The sequence below is a fragment of the Excalfactoria chinensis genome, chromosome 1 (assembly GCF_039878825.1).
Source record: "Excalfactoria chinensis isolate bCotChi1 chromosome 1, bCotChi1.hap2, whole genome shotgun sequence".
NCBI lineage: Eukaryota > Metazoa > Chordata > Aves > Galliformes > Phasianidae > Excalfactoria > Excalfactoria chinensis.
In genome coordinates, this window is record NC_092825.1 from 129,879,986 (window position 1) to 129,904,115 (window position 24,130).

At 38.7% G+C, this 24,130-nt stretch overlaps 1 protein-coding gene across 3 annotated transcripts in view; it reads right to left on the bottom strand.

The window, feature by feature from the left end:
- Positions 1–3,261: 3,261 nt before the first annotated feature.
- Positions 3,262–24,130, bottom strand: part of TFDP1 (transcription factor Dp-1) — a 35,139-nt gene continuing 14,270 nt past the window's right edge. For 2 of the 3 annotated variants that reach the window (XM_072336386.1, XM_072336393.1), the window contains exons 4-12: positions 13,995–14,101; positions 10,636–10,757; positions 10,201–10,366; positions 9,874–10,020; positions 8,590–8,658; positions 7,478–7,629; positions 6,511–6,677; positions 5,980–6,061; positions 3,262–4,607 (exon numbers count right to left, since the gene is read on the bottom strand). In XM_072336386.1, the coding sequence (XP_072192487.1) occupies positions 4,460–4,607; positions 5,980–6,061; positions 6,511–6,677; positions 7,478–7,629; positions 8,590–8,658; positions 9,874–10,020; positions 10,201–10,366; positions 10,636–10,757; positions 13,995–14,101 (1,160 nt within the window). In that variant the 3' untranslated portion in view covers positions 3,262–4,459. The remainder of the gene's footprint in view (positions 4,608–5,979; positions 6,062–6,510; positions 6,678–7,477; positions 7,630–8,589; positions 8,659–9,873; positions 10,021–10,200; positions 10,367–10,635; positions 10,758–13,994; positions 14,102–24,130) is intronic. The other variant, XM_072336402.1, reaches the window with a different exon arrangement.

The following is a 24,130-nucleotide window of genomic DNA, read 5'->3' on the forward strand; positions in this document are numbered from 1 at the left end:
CAGTAATAAAAGACTGATACTGACCAACACGCAGCAAATAAAGGTGTCTGTGTGCTACTCGCAGTAACTGGATGGAGAACAACAATTTGCATGCCTGCAAAAAACATCACATGCTTTGCACACACAGCCCCTTCATAAGCTTCATCACGTTCGGACACAAAACGTTCAATCACAAACAAGATTATGATGTTTAATAGAAGACAAAAAAATAACTATGAAAGAATAAGTGTTGGTTTTGTACCCCTTCCTCCCCACTCCAATTTAAACATTTGAATGACTCTCTTCCACTGGGGACAAAGTTCACTTTTCACCTCTTCCAATTTCTTTTATTTGATGCCAGAGTGGTAAGAGCTGATGATTTCTGAATCGTGTTTTTGGTGATGAAGACACCATGTGCAGAAATGGGGCTCCACCTCTAACCTGCTCTAAAATGAGAAAGAAGCTGAATTCTGAGGACTCTTAGGAGTAATGTGCTTCATCTGTGTGCTCATGTGTCAGTCCTACCGTTACCAAAATGAGCATTTTATCATTCCAATTGTGCCGTGCGCCAGAGGGTTGTTACCACCTTCACCAATTAGATAGCTCGTTTCAAGCAGTCTGATACTGAATTCCAGTCTCTAACTCGTGTCTCTTTTCTCTTGTATTGATGAACCCCTTACAATGACATCATTTTGTGTGACCTGATCTGACAGAAATCCAGACATGTCTCGTGTTTCTTTCCCACAAATCAAGAGTTCCTTAAATCTCGTTACTAGAAGATGCTGACCTTTGATTTCAAGTAACAAGGGAAGGGTCTTCTCATAGCCTTCTCCAATCATTCCAACAATCCATTTAACGGTGAGGCCAACAAGGACACAGTTGCTCAATGCCATTCCTACTGTTTGTATCCAGGTTTAAAATCACCTTACAATTAATGATCAGTTCTACCCACACATCCAAATATCAGACTAGCTAATTTCTTAAAACACTGTGTAGGAGACTTATATGCAGCATCCATCTACTGCAGCACCAGATCATTCTGTGGATCCCACCTTTTCAACGCATAATCTTATCTTCTGTACTGTTACCTTGAATTCTTTGCTCAAAAGATGTGGTTTGCACAAAGCATTCTGGCCACGACTTTGCTTGTCAAGCAATCTGCATCTATTGGTCATTTTATTCTTTTCTAATCATATCATTTACTTTTTAAAATATACCTCTTTCCGGTTACCAAAGACAACCTTAAGCAGTAGTTCAGCGTGATTTGATGCAACCACTCAGCCAGTGATAACGCCACACAAACCTCCTTCTGATTTGGCAGCGGGCACTTTTTAACCCCTTAACACACAGCGTATCAATATGGTAAAGCACCAATTTAAAACCAGAACGCAACAAAACTGGAAGTGCTTAATGATACTGAAATATATCCATTGCTTCCTTAATCAGCTAAAATCAGCTGCACTATCACAACACGTTCATTTGTTAAGACCTACTCTGCACTTGGTCAGTTTTATAGTTAATCTTCCAGCCTTTGAATTAAGTTTCAACTAAATCCTTTAACACTTGTCCTAACATGATGTTCACTGCCGATCTCAGGCCCTCCAGACCACGTTCACAGAGGTCGTATTCACATCACTTTCGAAAGATGGAATTCTGGAATTCTTTCATTCCTCAGGCATTTACTCACAGTCTCAGGGTTCATTAAAAATCATCATCAGAAATGTAAAGATTCAGTCCACCTAGAATAAGTTACCGGGGTTGCAGGTCTTTAAGCTTTAAGTATTTGCTTACATGTTCTGCTTTGTTTTTAGTGAGCTTTCTCATGTTCCTGTGACAAAACAACACAAGACTTGCCAAAGACTCCAATTTTGATATCGTTCAACAAGTTACAAAGCAAAAAACTTTATCTTCTGTTCTGTCAGGACTGCTATGATTGCAATATCTGCTGTACCACGATGCACCCACAGTGAACGTACAGAGAAAATCAAATCCTCGAGCCTAGGTTTGGATTTCAGCCTGCTTGAAACATCCCAACACAGAACCAACGGGTGTTAGCAGAGCACAGCAAAGCACTGCTGATTTTTAACTAACACCAATCTTTCTTCTTCATTCTCTACCGCATCAGAGCATTCTGCCTTTATGACCACAAAGACGTTAACCGACAATCTCCATTTTCTCTCATTCATGTTTTGCTTGTTGGTGTTGGCAGACCTTGAATGTCTCTCTGGAGAAAGCGCCTCTCTGAGTTTTTGCTGAGAGGCTGATGTGGCCAGATGAGCAGCACCATAACGTCAGACGAGGGCTACTGTGGAAACATCTGCTGCAAGCAGAAAATGCCTGTGTACATCCATTGTCCTTCACCGTGCTCGCAGCATCACCTGCATTTCTGCTTAGAAACCCCATCCTAAGGAAGGCAGCCTCCTCCCTGCTCAGCTAACCACTTTTTTTTCTTCATAGGAGCCTAGCAGCTCCTGGGAGCTTTTGAACATCAGCTGAGCTTCCATTCTTTTTCTGCTGAGTCCTCGGCAAGCCGGATGATCCATTTCTGAGACTACTCAGGAGACTGATACATGGTACTTTGTAACTTCCTTTTCTTCTCCCTTAAGGGATCATATGATAACTCAGGCTGGCGGGCACCTCAGATGACCCCTAGTTCAATTCCTGCTTAATGCATGGTCAGCTGTGAAGGTTCAAGGATGCGAAAGAACCCTTTCCACAGAGAACTTATCCTAGTAACTTGCCTTTGCAGCGCCTCCCTTTGTGTAAGCAACAAACCCTGATGTCAGGCAGTGTCCTGCAGGGTGACTGAGCCATTTCAACAACCTGTGCTTTCAGTAAGAGCTGAGAACGGGATATATCTAAAAGGTTTAAGGCAGAAGCGCACAGAAGGCATTAGGAAGACCTGTTCTGAGGATGAGGGAATGTGTGACAGGAAGCGAGGACTGGGGAATATGGAATGAAAAGTTAGGACGTAAATGTGGGATTTTAAATAGAAGAGCTGGTTTAGAGTCCAAAGACTGGCCTGACATTCATTCTGAAGAGCAACAGGTCTGAAATGAGGAGATATGAAAGAATACAGAACACGGTGCCCGATATTGCTCTTTGCATCGTATGATATCCAGACTTACGAGGAGAAATCATTAAATTAGAACAAAAAATCTGAACCCTCAGTAGTGCAGGTATACTCTTGGTATTCTGAGAGAGTCAGCTCTACGTCTTGTGGTGAGGAGGAGTGACATGTTCTAGAATAAGCCTACGATTAGAAAAACCACAGAGCTTGTTAAAAATGCCCATGCGCGTTTTATTAATAAAAACTAACAGTGCCAAGGTTAAACAAGTCAAACAATTATAGTCTCTTTATATTCCATAAAATATTACAGAAAAGTTTATTTGTGTTTCAATAAAAAGACTACTGTCTTAGAATAGGCAGCTGACAGTATTTGTGCAGTTAATTGTTTGTGAATAAATTTAAAAAGACTACCACCTGCCCTGAAATTCCTCTTATAAAAACCAACTATTAAAAATGATTGACAAATTTTGAGTTAAAAAACTTAAAACATTCTCTATATTTAATTTCAACTTTATAATAGATTACAGGAAGATGCTTATGAAACAAATACAAACATTTGTTTCAGTACATGTCTTTATATGATAGACTTATAAGTATGTAAACAACTATATAATAAAAAGTTTCCAAAGTCTGCCTGTAAGAAATCAGGCAATTTTTACCATAAGCAATAAATCATTCCAAACCTTCAAGACATTTTATATAGCTGCACCAGCTGGCAGTAAACATTTGCCAAAAAGTTTGTAATTCTTATGTCCCGACATAACAGCGACAAGCATATAAACTTGATGGAATCATTATGTTAGATATAATTTAAGGGAAAATCCGTTCACAACAACATTTCTGGAATTTAACATGTATAAAAAGTAGGACGTATCTTTCCTGTTTGGTTCTTTGGACACTGCATGGTTAACAAAAAAAACACACTACTACATTAGCTCTCTATCCCTCCAAAAGTGGTATAACCAAAATACACTCCAAATAAATTGCCATTCAGTGTATTCATTTTCCGCAGAAGGACAGCATTTTATTTCTCGATGATGTGTCTACATTTTCTTTAGCAAACTTAGCAAGAACATTTTGGGGGCAAAATCCATTTTCCTTCAAGTAAAAAAACAAACCAACCAAACAAAAACAAAACCAAATAAAACGACAAACCAAAAACCCCTAAACCAAGAGTAAATAAAGGCTCTGCATTAACACACTGGTATCAAAAACACACATCCACACCACATTTAAAAATATCCTACATAAAACAATCCTCGCTTGCTTATCAGAGGTGCATTTCTAAACTCAGAACTGCTTACCAACGTTTTCCTTGAGGGATGGGGCAAAGTTATTTGAGACTTCTCTCCCTAGAACAATTTATTCCTGAAGCTTGCTGAATTTTAACAAGTCTACAAGCAAAGGGCATCAGTCGTCATCATCGTTCTCATTAAAATCGTCGTCGTCATCATCGTCATCCCCCACGTAAGAAACTGGTGTTTCAACTCTGGAGCCACTGTACTGAGATCCATTGGAACTCGTAGCCAACATCCCGTCTCCACCATTGGAAAAGTCACTAAAACAAGAAAAGTCCAGTTGGTAGTGCTTAATGATACTTCCCAGGTTACTGCGCTTATTATCACGTATCTTCTCCATCTCTTTAATGCCACTGCTACTTTGAAAACTAACACATTTTGAAATGGTTCTTACTGTGTTTCTTCCACGGGGTTGATGATAAAATCCCTTCAGAAGTGCTTTCATACACGTGCTTTATAGATTTCATTTGAAGTAGGTGAATTTAATGCTCAACAGCTATCTAAGGCCCCAAATGTTTTGGAGCACCTGACATAAGCACCCCAAGTGAATCCTATGCCTTCTAGAAGCACTCATCTTGATTCAAAGAATGTGAAAAATGAAGAATTCATGGCTGCTCTTGGTTAATTCTTCCTGCCACCAGAAGGCAGACTAGTGAGAAAAAGCCACCAGAAAAGTATCTTCAGGGAAAAGAAAGAAGAATAAAACTCCATTTCCTTCTCTAAAGATATCCCATCAGTATAGGAGTGTTTTTCTATGAACAGAAATGACTTAGAAAATAGCCAAAAACTAGGACCTCCTTATGAATTTAAGTAATATAGCAATTTCCCAAATAACAGACAAGGCACTGTTATGAAAAGAACCTACATCATCTGTAACTTGCGCTCACCTGGTTTCAAATTGCCCAGACTGGATTAGCTGCATGACAGTTGGACAAATGCAACTGATCTTCCTTATAAAGCTAACTTTCCATACACCACTGGACAAACGTATGTCTGATAATACGTATACAAGTAATTTGCTCAGCTAATTGACTCCCTTCATTCGAGCATTTTTAACAGCATTAAACATTTTGATAACATTTGAGTCATTCCAACAACTCAAAGCTCACCCAAGAGAAACTTCTGATTCATGTAATGACAAAAAAAAGTTGTCATTAATTACTACAGAAGGAAAAAGTGCCTCATATGGCAAGAAAAAAAATATCAGTTAAGCTCTGAAATAGCACATGTCTGTACAAAGCTACATAAAGGACATGACTTGTCATTCTCACAGTGTATGATGTGGTCTAAAGTCCAAAGACAAAAATCTGTTGTAGGCTAGATAACAATAACCAAGTAAGAACCGTGCCCTGATTAGGTCTTAGAAGTATCTCCTTTCTTGTCATCAAGTCAAATCTAACTAAAATGAACACCTGCCTACTCAATTTATTTTCCAGTACTTTTAAAAAGGTTTGCTTAGTGACATTGTTAACAACACCAACAGTCGAATAAAAGTAATATCTGAGGATAAACTCAAGCACACATCGCACAACATTTAATCAAACCGTAACTAGTTTCGCACAGTATTTCAGTTGACGTTAATTTTTCTTCATGCTCACAGATGTTAAGAATTAATCGATAATCCCATCTCACCTGGCTGAAAACCTTGTGCCATTTGATGCAGAACCTGACGAAGATGTGACATATACACTGCTGATTGATCCCTGAGCCATTTCTGTAGAAACAAACATATGTATCTCAGCAATACTTTCAAACACGCTAATCTAATCAAGTAAAAAAGCTTCATCTTTTTGGAGTCCATAGAATGATAGCCTCACAGCCAATTCAATGAAACATATTGACCCAATATTTCTTAATTAACAAGCGAGTGACTATAACATTTCAGAACAAACACCATTTTGAAGTGAACAAGCCAGATGTCTTCACTATTCCTGCATATGGAAAATGAATAAATAAAACAAAGCCATGACCAGGTTCGCACTTACTACCTTTTCCCTTCCCCAAAATACAATAAAAAGGCACAAACGTTTGAAAACTTATAAATCTACAGCACAAGCCAGTGGAAATTAGCTGAAACTTTTTCATGAGTTTTGCTCATAAAAAAAAAAAAAGGAAAGGAAACAAAAAAAGAAGGAAAACAAACCAGTTCTTACACTAACTAACCTGTCACATACGGTTCCAAAGCTTTGGGAACCAAACTCCTTGCAATTTTTAGGTCCTCTGCTGAACAGCTTCCGGACTCCAGCCCACAGGCCATTCCCATTCGTTTTAGTACTTCTATATCATCGTGAATTTCAAAAGTATTGTCAAAATTAAATAGATACTCAAACCTGTAGAGGAAAAATGTCTCAGTTAGCTTGAATTACTTTAACTATCTTACCAGACACTTCTAGTTTCAGGAATTGCAGAACTTCATTAACACAGTGTTAGTGACACACTTCCCTTAGTAATCAAAATTTTCAAGATATACGTATTCGACAGCAGGTAATTAAAAATCAGATTAAAACTTAAGCTAAAATCAAACTGGAGCTCAACTAAAATTAAAGTTCTGCATCCCATATGCATCTTTAACAGATGTTGAAAGTTCTAGTTGAACATTTAGTTAAGTATTTTGCACATGGATTGATATTTCTCCTGTTCCTTTTTACTGGTAACAGCTGACTGCCTACCAGGCACTTATTTTTTAAGCTTCATAGTAAGCTAAGAGTGCAAGCAGAAACCACCACTACATTCAGTCTTAGATGAAAAACCTACGTTTCTGAACTGAAAGCAAGGAACAGCAGTTCTAAAAAGAAAATACATTGTCAAGTCTGTTGACTATATTTCATATTAGGCCCAAGTTGGCGCCTATTGTTAATGCAGCACTTAAGTAGAGCTGCCTTACTTGGCTTTAAAAATTCCTAGACAGTTCATAAATCTTACATTACTAAATCTGAACACTATTATTCTGTTTATTACAAAGCTCTAAAAAACTCTGTTTCTATTCAACATTGCTAAGTTCAATTGCACGTTGGCTATCTATAAAAGGCATGATTTATTTGTATTCCATTTTAACAAATGTAGATTGACTCTTCAGTATAGACGCAGAACTCAGAGCCGTACCAAAAGCCAGAAAGCTTTGTTAACTCACTTGTCATTTGAAATACTGCAATCAATCACTGTTTTCTTGCTGGTGTTCACAATGATGAATGGCAAATGGATGACAGAATTGGAAGGTGGCGGTCGATTTGCCTGCTGTTCTGCCTGACGATTTCGCTGAACGAGGTTCTTGAAGGCAATTTGCTACGAAAAGCAATAGTGATATGGAACTCTGAATTAAAACTTCAAGATTCAATTAACCTAAGAAATCCCCTGTGAGTACCAGCAGCACATGAACACAGAAGTGAACAAAAAAGGTTCACCATGTTCCTGAACTTTAAGAAGCAAGAAAAAAAACAAGAAACGTGGTATTAAAAACATGATAAAGATTAAACAAGGGGAAAAAAAAGCATTTTCTAATAACTTCATCACTACAGATCCTTGAACAGAACTTTGACGGAGAGAAAAGACAACGATGACTGTAAAAAGCAAGTTTCATACAGCTTCATATTTCCACTTTGTTTAGCTATCACACTCCACAACAATGGTTGAATTATTAAGACTGCATTTTTGCAGACATTACATGCTTCAAACAGCTGAAGTGTGGGATGTGAATGTCTTCTCATTCTTAACTGCATACATAACACAACTACTTAGAGATACATTACAGGGAACCAGCAATACATGACTCAGGGGATTACTGCTACCTACCAAATACTAGGTGGAATCTAGAAAGGAGCTCAAGTTGTAATTTAGCAACTGTTCCAATGCAATTAAGCCACCTGCACAGCAGGGGCAGCAACGTTCAAGAAAGGCAAGACAAAGATCATCACGAGAGATGACCTGTTACAGTCAAGCTATTTTATCTGAGGACTACTGCAGAAAAACATTCACTGTACAATACCAAGGAGTACAGTATGAATTACTGGTCCTGTTAACACAGATTCTTTTTAAACATACAACTACAGGAAAAAACTCATCATGGCTTGTAGAAGGCTGCTGCCTTTGCCAGAAGCAACAGTCACCACCACGGTCCTAGTGCTACCTGCATCCCAAAATCCATCTCTAGCCTTCTTAGAGGTCTCCCATTCCCCAGCGGGACAAAACAAGAGGAATACAGATGTAAGTTACCTTGCCCTATAGACAAGAGTACCTTGACTGTACCTGTAGAATGAGTTCTTGTAGTTGAGATTGTTTTTGCTTTATTCTTTCAAGTCTTCTTTGTTTCTCCACCTTAAGACAGAGAACAAACTGATTAGTTTGTAGGTTTTAAATAGTGTTTTCTACCAACATTTTCTCCCCTTAAATTGTTTAAATACCAGATAAATGAAGGCAACAAGTGCATCAGTCACTAATACGCTGCAGAAGATGCAGAGATCTACAAAGTCTCACATCAGTACTACTGATAGAAACTGTAACAAAGAGTTAAGACATCCAGAAATAAACTAGAACATAGAAGGAAGAGCATCAGAACCTCTTTGTAAGTGGAAGCTATGCCTCAAAGAGTTACCCACATTCTAGGAGGGAGGACAGGAGCATGTAGACCAGAATGATCTACTTGGTATACCCTCCTGATATTGGAGCTATTGGAGAAGAGAAAGATGCTTAAAGAAATGAAGCTGCTTACGTTCCCGCAGTACTAAGCACTGATTAGAAGGTCAGCAATAGCAAAAAAAAACCCAACATCTCAGAATCATCCCCTTCTGTAGACAGATCAAAAATGCTTTTCGCACTTGTCTGCTTCTACACTGCTTTTAAGTTCTACTGATTAACTTACACTTATTAAGAATAAGCACAAAGATCTAATTCTTTCCTGGTAAAGTACATTGATTTATTTAAATATCTTGCATTCACTATCATGCAAATGTGGGACTCTTAGGATGCTTATAAACAAAACAGAAAAATTCAGCCAAAACTGGGGAATGGCACTTGGTATAAAACATTTAACTTTCCTTCCAAGGCTTGCAGTAAGAAAGTGTTGATGTATTTGCCTAAGTATCAGAAACAAAAGAGACCTACAGCAATAAAGAAGCAGCAAGCACTATTTGCATCTACTGATGGACACTGAACATCTATTGCTGAAGATGTACTATTTCTCTGGCATTTGGAGAAAACAGCATTCCTGACTCTCGACTACCACTAGTGTAATGTTGGAAATACACATTAATCATTCACTTTGATTCACTTCTAATTAGAAACACTCGAACTACTTTATATATATATATAAATATATGTATATACATATATATATATGTATATGTATATATATATATATTCAAGCAATCTGGAAGTTTAGATGCATGTTGCAAAAACATAAATTAAAAAGAAAGTCAGAAGGGACCAAACGATTCTACTTTTTATCTCAGAAGACTGTTTGCGCATGTAGAATAAAAACAAATCCAAGTTTTTATTCAAAACAAATCCATTGTGAATTTCCTATACATTTACCTCTAAATTCTGACATTCCTGAGCCGAGTTTGTAGGTAGACCAATCCATTTGATTTCCTTCTTCTCCTTAGAGATAATGTTCATGGCCATGAGGACATTTAAGGCATCATAGACACGTCGTCTAATATTCTTCTGGTCATAAGCCTGCTGTAGACGTAGAGCGTTAATCAAAAACATGCCTGACAAATGACAAAAATGTCTGAAAATAAATACATTACAGCAAATGAGTAAACTTGGCTATTATCTGAACTGTTTAATTAAGCAATGGGAAAAGAAATCTAAGCCTCCCCACTCGGTTCACACGTAACTAGCCTCCCATATACTCACTGATTCATTTGGTGAAATGTGATCATCAGGGGTAGTGAATTCTGCAACCAACTCGTCTGCCACCTCATTGTATGAGGTCGTTCCTTTTCTTTGTACCTTCTCACAAACCTTCATAGAGAAATGACGTAAACCTGTGCCGCTCTTCTCTCCTTTTCTGTTCCGTTTCCTAAACATACGTATGATACGTTTTTTAAGAAGATCTGAACTTTTGGAATACTTAACATCTCTTTTTCAAACACAGACACAAAAATCCAAGCTCTTCCCTTTTATTCTACTCTTCTCCCCTTCCCAATGTCTTTTTTGTATGATTCCACCCTTGAAGGTAAACAGACTGTCTTTCCCACACTGCTAGCATGAAGAGCATATACACTATCACAGCAAACATTCAGAGCAAAAGTCCTAAGTAATTTATTGATCCTTTGTTATTTTGCTCACCCAACAGACCACGGCGAAGAATCTGCAGTCTGGTTTTGTGATACAAAATGTGTGTTAGGTGTATGTGGACTTCCTACCAGGATAGTATTTGGCACTGAAGGTCTCTGAGGTGTACCGATAACCTACAACAAAGATAGAAATCATTCAGAAAATAACCGTAACTATCCCAAGATATTCAGGTGCTGCATAATTCCTGACACATTATTCAAGAACAAAAAATGCTTTCTTTCTACACACTCATAACAGATGCTTTCAGCTTAGACACACGAGCACAAAAGCCTTCAGACCGCATATCACATAGCTAAATCACTCCTTAGCAATAACCATTTATATTTTATCCTTCCAAAATGGGCTTTTCATGCTTACTGGATGTCTTACAATGCTTCAACTCTCATTTAGACATGGCCAAGGGAAACAAAAAATCCTATCGAACTACATCTGAAGATGCTGCAGTGAATTACTGTTAAAATATAAATGTACAGAACAAGGAGATTTGAAAATCAGTAAAAGCTGAGAAAAAATAGTGCAGCATCAAGGAATTCTCTCCTACAGGCACAGTCTCTCTCACTGAAACAAAGTATGGGTACATTAGAAGTGAAGAAAAAGAAAGGTGTACCTTTCTCATTCACTGAGAAACTACAGGGATATGATTTAGCTGAGGAGTATTGGTAATGGTTGGACTAGATGATCTTCTAGGTCTTTTCCAACCTTGATAATTCTGTGATTCTACAGCTACACTATAGCTATTTTAGCTTCATGTTAGGACGCTCCTGAAAGAACATCTTTAAGAGGAGATAAATAATAATAAATAAAATAATGAACATTTTTCAGGCACATTCTAAATGTCTGATCGCACTTCTTTGTTTTTTTGCCCTTAGATAACTGAAATTCTGCAGCTGTGATTCTGTCCACAACTCTTTCACTGATCTCATGAAGTCTGGTTCACCAACATCTCAGAATGCCATGAAGACTGTCACTGTGCCATTCACATAACACTGACAATAGAGAAGAAAGCTAGCAGCCAATCTCTGTTTCTTAGTATGCAGTGATAGAGACTGGAAGAGACTACTCAACAGCTTGCTTGCAGAAGTCAAAATTAGAGGGTCTCCCTCTATGCCCTCGCTTCCCAGTTCCACAAACAGTCCCACCACCACCCTGGTGCCACATCTTGAATTCCTAAGATTGTAAAGTAGGATGAGAGGCCAAGCCAGCACAGGGGAGGGAGCAGAATTACAAAGCTCAGAGAAAAACAAATCAGTTGGCAGCAGCAAATGCTGGAAGTCTACTATGCTCGGTACTACTGTTAAACATTCAGCAGTACAAAGTGGATGGATAACCCCACAGGCTAAAGTGTAAAACTGAAGTCTGTTTGGCAAATTCAAAACCTGCTCAGTAATCCCTCACCATCTTACAGAAGTCTGCAAACAAGCCAGAATAATCAGCTTTTATGTTATATGTTTATATCATAAGGCCCAATGCTTTCACATAAGGGGTACGGCTCAGATCTCAGTTCATGTATTATGCAAATATTCTATGTGAGGGATAGAGAACCTTAGAAATACAGTAAGTATCCTTAAGAAGCCTAACATTCCTCTTGAATATTGAGAAGTCTTCATATAATGAACAATCATATGTTAAGACTATTCGGTTTCTCTATAGAACACAGAGGAACAGATAAATCCTACAGGCAAAAAGGAGCTTCTTCAGTGTGCGGTTACTTGCTTTTATTTTAAATAACTGTCTGAAATCTAATTACTCTCACAGTGCCCACCAGGAATAAGAAAAAAGATCATCGATTTTCTTTTTTTTGGCTGCAAGTTGCATCTCTACCAGTTTTTAAAGACAACTTCCATAGAGGCAAAGAGTCTGTACTTTTGGTTCCAAGGTCCTGTTTCATCTCACTGCTTCCAAACATCCAAGATTTTCTTTTCAGTATTTCAAGGACGTGAAATACAGAAATGCTCCAGAATTCCAGAAATAACTTGTAAGCCTCTGCTTGTAACCAAGTGAAGAATCCTGAACAAAAGAGGATGGCAATACCAAGTGCCTTATTCAAAGGTAAACAAGTATGGACTGATAATTAAGGAAGATCAGAGTTTCAGATTCGTCTAAGAAGTTCACAGATGATCATGACTTTGCATTAAAATAACACTAAGAGTTCAGTAGAATGAAGTCATTGGGACACTGGGAACATCCTAAAATGAAAGTTTATGGATGGGATCATTGAGGATGAATCACAGAATAATAGAACAAATATGGATGGAATCTGAGGGAAAACAAGGAGGGAAGAGGCAAAGAATAAAGTCAAAGTAGAAATCTGTTGTTTCTCTACATTTTTTAAATGTTTTTAGATTTACAAAGAACATAATCAAAGTTGAGTTCCTTAAGAATAACTAACATCAAGAAAACGGAACAGTGAGACAGTCTTCACAATCCACTCCACTGTGCTACACTGCTGTCACCATCCACATTTTTCTCCTGAGAAAAAAATAACACCAACTGAATAACAACGCAGGCTCAGAAAACTGAATATTTGAGTATTAAAAACCTGGCTTTACCAGTCAAAGGCTGGAAAGCTGAGCAGGGTCAGATGGAAGATCCTCAATTCTGTTTCCCAAGAATATCTTGCTTATTGGCATAAATAAATAAATAAATATCTTCCCAGTTTTCAGGGTTTTAACTATTTCCTGCCATCTTGCTGTCATTCTGAATCATAAGGCCAGTGTAAATTTCTCTCGATATAGATATCGAACAAGAATTACATCTCTTCTTCGCCAACATAAAACTAAGCATCTCATTTTGTACTGATAAGAGTCAATACAAATTTGCTCTGATACAGGCCACCTTTTTTCTCACTAAAAATGTTTAGAATAAGACTTAAAATGCTAATACACTCTTCACTGCAAGTGTGAATTTCACACAGTTATCATACTAAGACACCATCGAGAAGCAATTTCATGTTACGATGAGAGACTGAAAGTACATGAATGAGCATTTGTCATTTGAAACATGCGATGAAGACAGGTTACATACGCACACACACAGGGCTGTAAATGCTTATTTACTCAACTGAAATTGAGTATGTAACTATGACTGATTTCAAACTAACATAGAAAAGAGCCACTGATTAGAAGTGGAAACACTAACGAAAAAGAAAGCAATCTGAATATTCAGGTATCTGCCTATTGATTTCACTGTCGTGTCGTTTCCTTCTGCAAAAGCACACTTGTTCTATTTCAGTGAGTCTATTAAAACTAGAAACATTCAGACAATCTGCACATGACAAGTGATACTGGATATCAATCAACAACTCAGATTTACAGCATGTAAGTAAAAAAACACCCAACACGTCTCCTTACCACTTGTTGTGCAATGTTGACATTAGACCGTCCAAATGTTTTTGGCAGGAGCTGTTTTCCGAGTGTATTTACTGTAGAGGGATGAACGGCCAATAGAGAAACAACTCCTAAAAACAAATAGAAGCAGAAATCTTCATGTCAGCCACACTGTATTATTTTAGCAATTCCAGTTTCTTAAGTACAAAGCCTACTAACAGAAATGAGTTCTGAGCTCCACAGAGAGACCACATAAATGCAGCATTCATGCTCTTGAGACACAAAGAAATTAAGATTCCTAATATATTTTTCTCACCTTCCTTCTGTGTAATCAGCTCAGTGACATAGAATGAGCATGATTTAACTCACTATGGTCCACTTATTCTCTCAAAGCACAGTGGTAGAGCTAACGGGTATATGATAGAAGGCATATCCCCCTCCTCTTCAACCCCCTTTCCCTTAGTGGCTACCCAAGTCTTCTCTCTAACCACTCAAAATCCATGCCCAATTCCCCAGCATCTGACATACCCTTCAGAGGCATGCTGGTCTACAAGAGATTACATTTGGTTAGCATGGACTTTCCAATAGAGTAATTCCAACCTTCCTCTTTCTCTTGGAGACCCCTTCCAGCTGAAGAGAATTAAAGAACAGAAGTCTCCAAGAAGCCAGAATTTGAGCAAAACACAGCGAACAAAGCAGACCAACCCTGCAGGGAAAGCTGTTATTTTCCTGTTCATAAACTATCCACAGTCGCCAGTGATGGTTAAGTTTTAACTATATAAGACAAAAATAAAACATTGGGTATCCTTAGAAATTTGAATTTCCAAGACAGAGTCATGTCAACGACCAAAAAAAATGCACAATACCACAAGATACCAGGAAAGAATCATGGGGCAAACAAGGTGAGAGGTTTGACAGTTCTTTCCCTCAGATCTCTCTCAAAGGGGCCAATGGAATTAGAAGAGCATGGCACAGCTTTCTCTTTTTCCCATTATCTAATACAAAGACAGTAATTAAACGTTTCTACCAGAGCTGTATCAGGAAAGTCCCTAATCAGACCATGATACTCTCCTCCTCTCTAATGAATGCAGATAGTCAACAGAAAGTTGGAGAGAACTCAAATCTGAAGGCCCTGCTTTCCTAAAGGCTTGTCCTTCCTAGCTGCCATTACTACACCGCAACAAACTGACAGCTTTACAGCAGAATCTACTGTCAGTCCCACTGCTTGGGATGCTGTAGTCCAGGCATGCCCTATCCACAGCCCACAGGCTGCATGTGGCCCAGCACAGCTCACACTGCAACCATCCCCTGCTCTGAACCATCATGGTGGTAGCTCTGCCCCATGGTGCAGTCCCTGGCCTAGGGCAGCTGGCTGGGCAACACCATCACTCAGCACCAACTGAATATTGGTGTGCTATTAACCCCATGCAGGCTGAAACCAGGGTGCAGGATGTAGTGCAGTGCCAGCTCAAATGATGGAAAGGCTACATTTATGGATTTTGATACGCTGTCCTGTGAACAGAGAAAAATACGCAGCCATTCCTTCTGCTCTGACAAATAAATTTGAGAACAGATTTCAAGATTGCCGAAGAGATCATCAATGTTTTTTGTTTATTTGCAACTCCATTTTCAGCTGATGTAAATCAACAGCATCAAATTCACAGGTGTGAATTTTCAAATGGAACATACAGAACTGCAATCCATAATCTGATCATGTCTGTCTACTGGACTTCTATAAGCTCTCTCTTAGCAAAGAGAAACATACTTTGCTTGACAGTCACACCTTATTCATGTCAGTGCTTTTGGCAGTATGCACACTTGTGAACAACTATTCCCTAGGATGAAGCACAGGAGTAGGATTCCATTAACAACCTGTGACAAACACCTGGAGAGCTCACTGAGAACTGCAGCCACTGCCACTGAACCTGACTGATGCGTCGCTATCACAAAAACAGGGTCGTGTATCCCACCAGCGTTATGCTGTTGTTGTTCTCCCTTTTGTATGTTTTAATAAATAAACAAATAAATAGGTTTCGTGACTTGTATACATGAAAAATGTTGCATATTTTATGAGGGTCGCTCCAAAAGTAATGCTCCATTATGTTATGACGTTGGTCCACAATGTCAGAGGCGGATGATGGTAGTACAGCAGTAAAGGCTGAACCTTTGACCAATATCCTGTTAAATGTTGTTGCTGTGGGGCACTCTGACACAATGGTGGACGAAGCAAAGGTGTGTCACCGAATTCCTCCCTGTGGAAAAAACGGCATATGCTGACATTCATTGACAGCTGCTGACCACTGCGATGGAAACCAAACAGTGGATGTGAGCAGTGAGGTGCTGAGTTTCAGCAATGGCAACAGCAGGTCTCCTCTGTCAGTGCAGATTGTTACAAGCATGGCACGCAGGCTCCTGTTCATTGCAAGTGAAAATGCATAGGTAACAGCAGCAACTGGGTTGAAAAAGAATGTTTTGTAGGTAAGAATTTGATCCATTGAACAGTGTTACTGTGCTCTCCATACCACTGGAAATTTCCATGGAAATAATTAGGAGGCATTACTTTCAGAACAACCTTTGTAGATACAGCCCCAGACAAGCCAAAAGGTTGGACACCCATGCTGTAACCTGTCACTCTCATGTATTAACTAACTTCCAAATGCTCTTTCATAGAGTCGGCAGCTATCTAGCTTGTAACAGCCTGTTACGCCTTCCTGTTTCTTCAGTGTTCCTTTGAGTACAGCCACCACTATCTCTGCCATTTTTTTTCTGCCTTCCTCTATGCAGAATGCTTGAAAATGATATAAACCACTCCAGCTCCGAGTGCCTGCGTATCTTCTGCTCAGCTTCCTGCCAACGTGCCTTTATTTAAACCTTCTCACTGCTTGCAAAAACAAGAAAGCTAACTGGAGGTTCCATTCCCAGAGTTAAGAGTTGAAACTTCTTTCTCAAGTTAAGACTCCTTGTCAACTCATCTCTAATTGTACAGAGCCCTCTCCTTACCTCTGGCAATCCTTACTGCACGTACACCTTTGAGCTCTCCTGTTTGAGACTTGTTTTCACAGGGGACAGGGACACACCACTCATGAAGAAGGCATGCTGTATGTTGTTGTACAACTCCGCAGCACATTTTCTATTTTATTCTCTGTTGATTTCTATATAACTCTTAAAATTTAATTTGCTTGTTCCCCAACACATACTAATTTCATGTTTCCATCATGTAACTTACAAGGACTTTAATAAATTTTCTGAGTGGTAACAGTTCACTTGGGGTCCTCATTATATCTAGTTTGGCTTTCATCAATTATTAACCCATGTGAGGACTGTCCCATTCTCTGACACCTTAAGTTCTTTAACAGGCTGATTAAAGCCCTTGATAACTTTCTTATTTTCTAGACCACTGCTTTCAACAAATCCAAGGGCATCACACTGATTAGATAACCCTTATCCAAATGCTTGTTGATTCTTTCAAAGCATGACTTTGAACAAAGACTTCCTAACTTCCCTTTTCCCCTCCTTGTGGAAAAGCATTAGTTCCTGCTCATTATCACATTTATCTATGTGTTTACTGATTATTTTTTACATGTTATAATTATATTGGGCTAACATAACAGAAGTACCTTCATTAAGTACTTTTAGAATTCAGAGGTAAATATTTCCTGGACAAACTGCTAACGTGGTTAGAGTACTGAAGTGCACAATGTATAAGGAGAAGCTGAGGGAGCTTGATGCGTTCAGCCTGGAGATGGTTAAGGCAGGAGAAGATGTGTGTTTGTAGTGATATAACTGTCACCTTTGGATATCAAATAGGTAATTACAGAGAAGCACAGCAAAAGAGAGGCAGCCGTCCCCAGAAGCTGCACAGAAAACTCCAACTAGATACCAGTGTTAAAACATTCCCAGTGAAAACGGCAAGCACAAGAACAGGTTGCCTAGGAAGTTCACTGGAGTTACATAAAAATTTCAGTTACTCAAGGCCCCATTCTTTCAAGTTGCCCCTGCTTTGATCCTTAGGCTAAATTAGATGGCCTCTAGCTTCCTTATATTATTCATAAAATTCTATGAATACAAACAGTTATCTTGCAACTACAACATCAGTGTGAAGGGAAGAATATACACTATGCTTCTTTAAGGTTTTTAAGCATGTTAACATTTTTGTGGCACTGTGTGATGGAACTAGCCTGGCCCTATCCAGGAACTGCAAAGTACATTTGTCTGTATGTACAAACTGAGAGGGGCAAGGACGTACAACTGGAAGAACAGTAACATGCTTCAGTTCTAAGCAAAGTCAACCCATAAAAGGGAACACATTTAACATTAAAGCAGAATTGCTCGATTTTTTTATTTAAAAAAAGCATTAAAAGCAAGGATGTTTTCAGTTTGTGCCTGCTTAGTGCATGTATCCTACGACTTTCTTATCTACCTGATGTGCATTTCTCTAAAAATCCAACTGCACTTTATCCCAAAGGCTCACAATACTCTGGTTTCTGAGAGGAGTGGGGAAGTTGTTTAAGTGCATAAAGCAGAAATATTTTTATTAACTTAGCGCCAAAGGTGACTGACAGCTCAGTTTCTCAGAAGAATGTCACTAATCATTTGTTAATTACTGTTACATCAATTAGCACAATCCAAATAATCTTGTGTTTTACGGCCAAGAGACAGCATCCAGAGCAGCATGTAAAATCTGGAATGTTAGCAAACAGTTTGCCTGGCACCGGCTCTTCTTACTTTTCAAAATACATTATTAATACAGCCAGATCCTCATGTTTTTTTTTATTTCTAGAGAAACAAAGACCTCAAAAACCACAGTAAAAGGCCAGCTGAAGCATAAAAGTTATACTGAAAGACAAAACCGTACTACTTAAACTCTCAGGCTCCCAAACGTTGTCAGTATGGAAGAAAACTCTAAGCAACTTACAAGCAATCATTAAGCTCAAATGGAAGTAGAACTTCAGTACCGTATAGTTATAGAATGCTTCTATACATGACATAATGATACAGATGATATCAAGAAGTAATATCACCTCAAACTTGAACAGCAAAAGCAGCAACATGCTTTAACCAAACATTTTATATTCACCTGTCTACAAACATTTCTAGGTAAGTGCTTTACTCACCAAGAAAATGGGTCTGATTGCCTGTTTTAACTACTGGTTTCATTTAGGGGAGAACTCTTGAACAGGATCTTTTCTGGCTTATAGAAACAAACCCAAGAGTTGCACCAACAACAGAAATCAACTAAAAAAACTAGTCAGTTTTCTGATTATGCAGGCTTTAACACATTAAGACTTGTAAGCCTGTCTTCTAGCATAGGGGCAGTAATGTGTATGATTTTTTTAAAGAAGGTAATTTTGAAAGCACTTCCTCAATTATCACATCCCAAGAAAAAATATATACAGAGTGAGAAAAAGAACGGTTTTTCTGCGGTCAAAGTAATTCCTACCATTTCCTTCCACAGTCGCAAACCCTCCAGCATACCAGTTTGTAAGTTAACACTGCATGATTGAAGGCTAGGAGTTGAGCAAAGGGTTATTTTAAGAAAGGTCTAAAGAAAATTAAGCTCACAGATGACATTTTGCAGTACAACTGCTTAAACTACTCTTAAGAACTCCATCAACTTTTGGTTAGATTCTATAAGCTTTGAAATCAATGGTATTTAACAGAGCAGCTGAATCTAGCGAAGGACAGCTACATAGCTTGAAAGACAGCAGCATTACTAAGCTGATCTCAATACAAGCCACAGGAGTTATTATTATTATTTTTAAAGCCAGCACTCGCATCAATAACCTGATAAAACTGGAGCGAAGAGAGTATGAGTTGAAGAGATCAAAAAAAGACCAATGAGGCTTCCCATGAGCCAGGTGGTTCCAAGAAATGACACTAATGATAATAATTATCACTTCTGAGAAGTCCAAGCACCATTCGGAGTATAACGTGACTTATTTTTGGAATGACAAATAAATGTATAAGAAGACCCAGTACTGGTACTTCTTAGGATGCAAATTACTGATGTAAGATTACATGAATACTACAAGAATTATCCGGAAGATATTGCAGCACCAGTTTTAGCATCTTTCTTCTGTTTGTGGATTTTAGAGGAGATAGGAGAAGAATGAGGGAATTCTACAAACTCCATTCTCATTCTTTTGCAAAGCTTCTTTTTCCAATTACAAAGCTCTGGGTTACCAGATTATAGATTTTTCTCAGGGCCTTTTCAATTCATGGGACTTACTGCAGATACGGCTATGCTGTTCTGAAAGACTTGACGCTACAGTTGCTGCCACGGGGTCTACTTGTCTTCGTATCACCTTCAATTAGATCTCACTTGATGCTATCCTACTCAGCAAAAGCTGCATCTGGCCACTATGGCCATGCAGTTGACTGCTCAGTAGGTGGTTAGTAGGACCTCCCACTAATTTCAGTTACAGACAGCTGTGACATAAGGCAGTAAGAACACAACCAGGTAACCCGAGGAAAGTCCTCTGCTTGTTTACACAGCAGGATGACACAGGCAGCAACAAAAATAACAGGCTAAAAACATCCTGGAACGACAAGATAGCTTATCAGCAACCTAAATTTTCTGTATGAATTACAGGGCAGACTTCCTCCTTCTGCCTCCTCCTCCAAGTCTCATCATGGCAGCAGGAAAGCATATTCAAGCCTCAGACCCGTAAAGCTGCCTCAATACAACGTGATGTACGTAGTGCTTGACAATCTCATTCAACCTCAATGCCAGATAGAGATCAAGGGGAAATCAAATGCCAGACAGTTCTCACAAGGACCACTTACAATCTTTTCTGGGCATTTTGTTTTACAAAACTACTCCAAAACATCAAGTCTGAGTTGCTGCTTTTGTAAATGTGAGACCATTACTGAAAACACAGCTAGGGTGAAACATGAAAGTATCAAGTGAAGAACCCATTTATCCAGTCCACATCACTTAAGAAAATCATTTCTTACCACAAAAGCATCAAGTTGACTAGCTTTAGGTTATTATAGATTACACGTAAACATACAGAACAAGCACAAAGGGCGCACTTAGAAGATCTGGTAATGAAGACAGGTGTCATGCAAATCCCAGGAGCTCCTCAGGCTTCCTTAGAAGCTGCAGTCTGGAACTTCTCCCTTGCCACCACAGACACAATACGATTAGTTACGTACTAATCTTCAAAAAACATCAACCTACTTCTGAAGGATTCAACCCACTGTAAGCTCTGACAATGCACGTGGGTGACTGTCTCTAGCTGGGTACCAAGAGTGACGTTTTGTACTGAGCAAATCACACTGCCCAAGATAACATGCTCTATCAGCAATACTGAGATCTTTTACAATGACATCAATCTTCCCTCATTTAATGCTCAGAGATATGATTTAGCAGAGGGTTGTTAGAGTTAGGGCACTATGGTTGGGCTCTTCTTGGATTTGACCACCTCTGAGGTCTTTTCCAACCTGAGTAATTCTATGATTCTATGAATGCTATGGTGCTTAGTAAACTTCTGAAATCAATTTATGCTATTAGCTAATTCTTGCAATTCTTAGATATACCAATACTTTACCCCTCGTATTACTGACCAGTCTTTCCAAGGCAGTTCAAATAAATGGTCTGACCTACTATTAGATTTCTTGGAGTTTCATTAGATTTTTTTCCAAAATCATTCCTAGTGGCAGATACAGTTTTATTTGCCAGCTTGACTTTAGATGATAATGATTGTTTGGAACTGTCTGTAATGCCCAGTGTTCCATAATCCACAGTTAAGTGTTCGCTGCAGGGTGCATCCCAGGCTCTGAAATAGATCTCTGCTTCTGTTCCAGAGGTGCAATTCCAAACACTGTCAAAAATCAGGGAGAATTTGATCTCTCTGTATAAAATTAATAGTTACGTTACACTGACAAAAAAAAGCTTACTGTCATTTAACAAGAACAGGATGCTTCAATTAAATGGTGTTTTAGAAGTAAGAGCTTACATACAGCTTAATAATTTATATATGTCAAGTTTTTAAATTACTAAATTTGAAATGAAAACCAAACACAAGTTCCTTATGCCCATGTAGCACGAAACCTTATTTTAAAGCACAGGAAACAAAAGGAGCTAATGACACCTTTACAAGCCCTTGTTGTTACGTACCAATAATGCCACCTACTGGCATAACAGATGATGCAAACCTCATTTTTCATTAATTTTAGAAGTATTTGAAGAGCTTTAACTTCCATATAGCACTAAATACTACTCATTGGTTCTCTTTCTCACTACCACTCACCAGAATCAGATGTTCTCTTTCACCACATATCCTGACAAGCCAGGGGTAGGATTAGAACTGTATTCTTTAATACTGACTCTAATTTGACCCTAGGAACAGTGTCTAGAACGCAGTCGTTTCCTTCAGAACACAATCTCAATGAACAGCAGCATTTACAGACTTAGAAATTTAACTGCCAAATAGATCTTAGAGGACAGACACTTGACAAGGTTTTATTGGTTCAGCTCCTATTAAAAGTTCTTTCAATTCCTCTGACACAAATATAGTTTCCAACTCTCAAAACGAATTCTAACTCTGATCATCAGTTGAAGCCCTTGTGTACAGGGTGAATGTGAGCAATTCCCAGTTTAAGCAGTGAGTCGGGCCGATATTTCAAAACAAACCCAGTAGATAACAAAACTGTATTTTCTTCAAATTTTTAATCCCAGAATGGAAACAAATGAGAATAATAAGCCAAGTATCCGAATCATATTATCCTTGCCTCATAACTTGAGAGGTGATGGCCTCAAATTGCTCCAGGGAAGGATCAAGTTGGGTGTTTGGAAACATTTCTTCTCAGGAGTGGTGCTGCAGTGGCACAGGCTGCCCAGGGAAGTGGTGCAGTCACCGTCCCTATAGGTGTTGAAGAGCCGTGTGGATGTGGCACTGAGGGATGTGGTCAGTGAGTATGGTGGGGACAGCCTCATGGTTGAACTAGATGATCTTAGTGGTCTTTTCCAGCCTTAATGACTCTACGATTCTCTAAGCAAGCAATTATGACCAAGCTACTTCAGAACCTAACTCGACAATTAAATTGCTCTCTTATTCTGTCTTGGATAAAGGAATATCTCCTTTCTGATTATCAGCAAAAAAAGGGTTATATTGCTATGAATCACAGTATGGGTGCCCCTAGAGCTTCACTTTAGTTCACACTTAACATTTTTATATGCATTGTTTCTGACTATAATTTGATGATTTATTAACTTAGGTGATAAATTTAGAAACAATTCATGCAAAACACACTCCCTGAATACAGGATAATAAGCATCTGAGTCTTTAGAGGAAAAAAAAGGCAACTGGTTCTTTTGATATGAGGCACAAAAACTTGTGTCTGATTTCAAGGGGACTTAGCATTTCTCCACACTGTCACAAGCTGACAGTAAATACAGCCGCACAGGGCAAGCATCAGCTATGAGATCATCTAACTTTGTAAGTTTATCAACAGAAAGCTGGCTGGATAACCACTACCTTTCCCTCTGCGTTTCAATAACTCACAGTGAGAGACACTAGACAATCTGCATTTTTTAAGAGCCTGGCATTGTCAGGATTTCCTGAAACAAACCTATTTACATCGTGTCTTCTTCCCATTAAATTGCCGCTTCTCTTTGGAGCAGGGCTTTAATAGAAAACCATCTTCCTGGCTACAGAGCACAGACATCAAAACCTTCAATGGTGGCACTTGTGCCAAACCAAACGCTGCAGAATGGTGTCTGTGGATTTGTGCCACGTAAACCCCATCAGACTACAAGTCCAACAGACTTGGCACTTAGCATGAAAGCTGCACTAAGATAGAAATTTCATGCCTCATCTCCCTAAAGATGAGACTTCCAGGAGAACTTGGATCTTTTTATCAGAATCTCCCAGGAACCAGACATACTAAAAACCTGCATTAACTGCATCTTTTCATCCAGGGACTGGAAACACCCTGAATACCAAAGATATTCCACAAAGTGCTGTGTTTTTTTAGGGCTAATGGGGTGTTACATTTCCTTAATGGAAATACACAAGAGCATGGGCAAACAGAAGTGAATTTAGAACCAATTTCTGGATAGGCAACCTCCTAACACATATAAAGATCAATACCTCTTACTGCATGCTAAGGATGTTTTTAAAGCATGAAGAACAGCAACTTTAGAGCATTTTCCA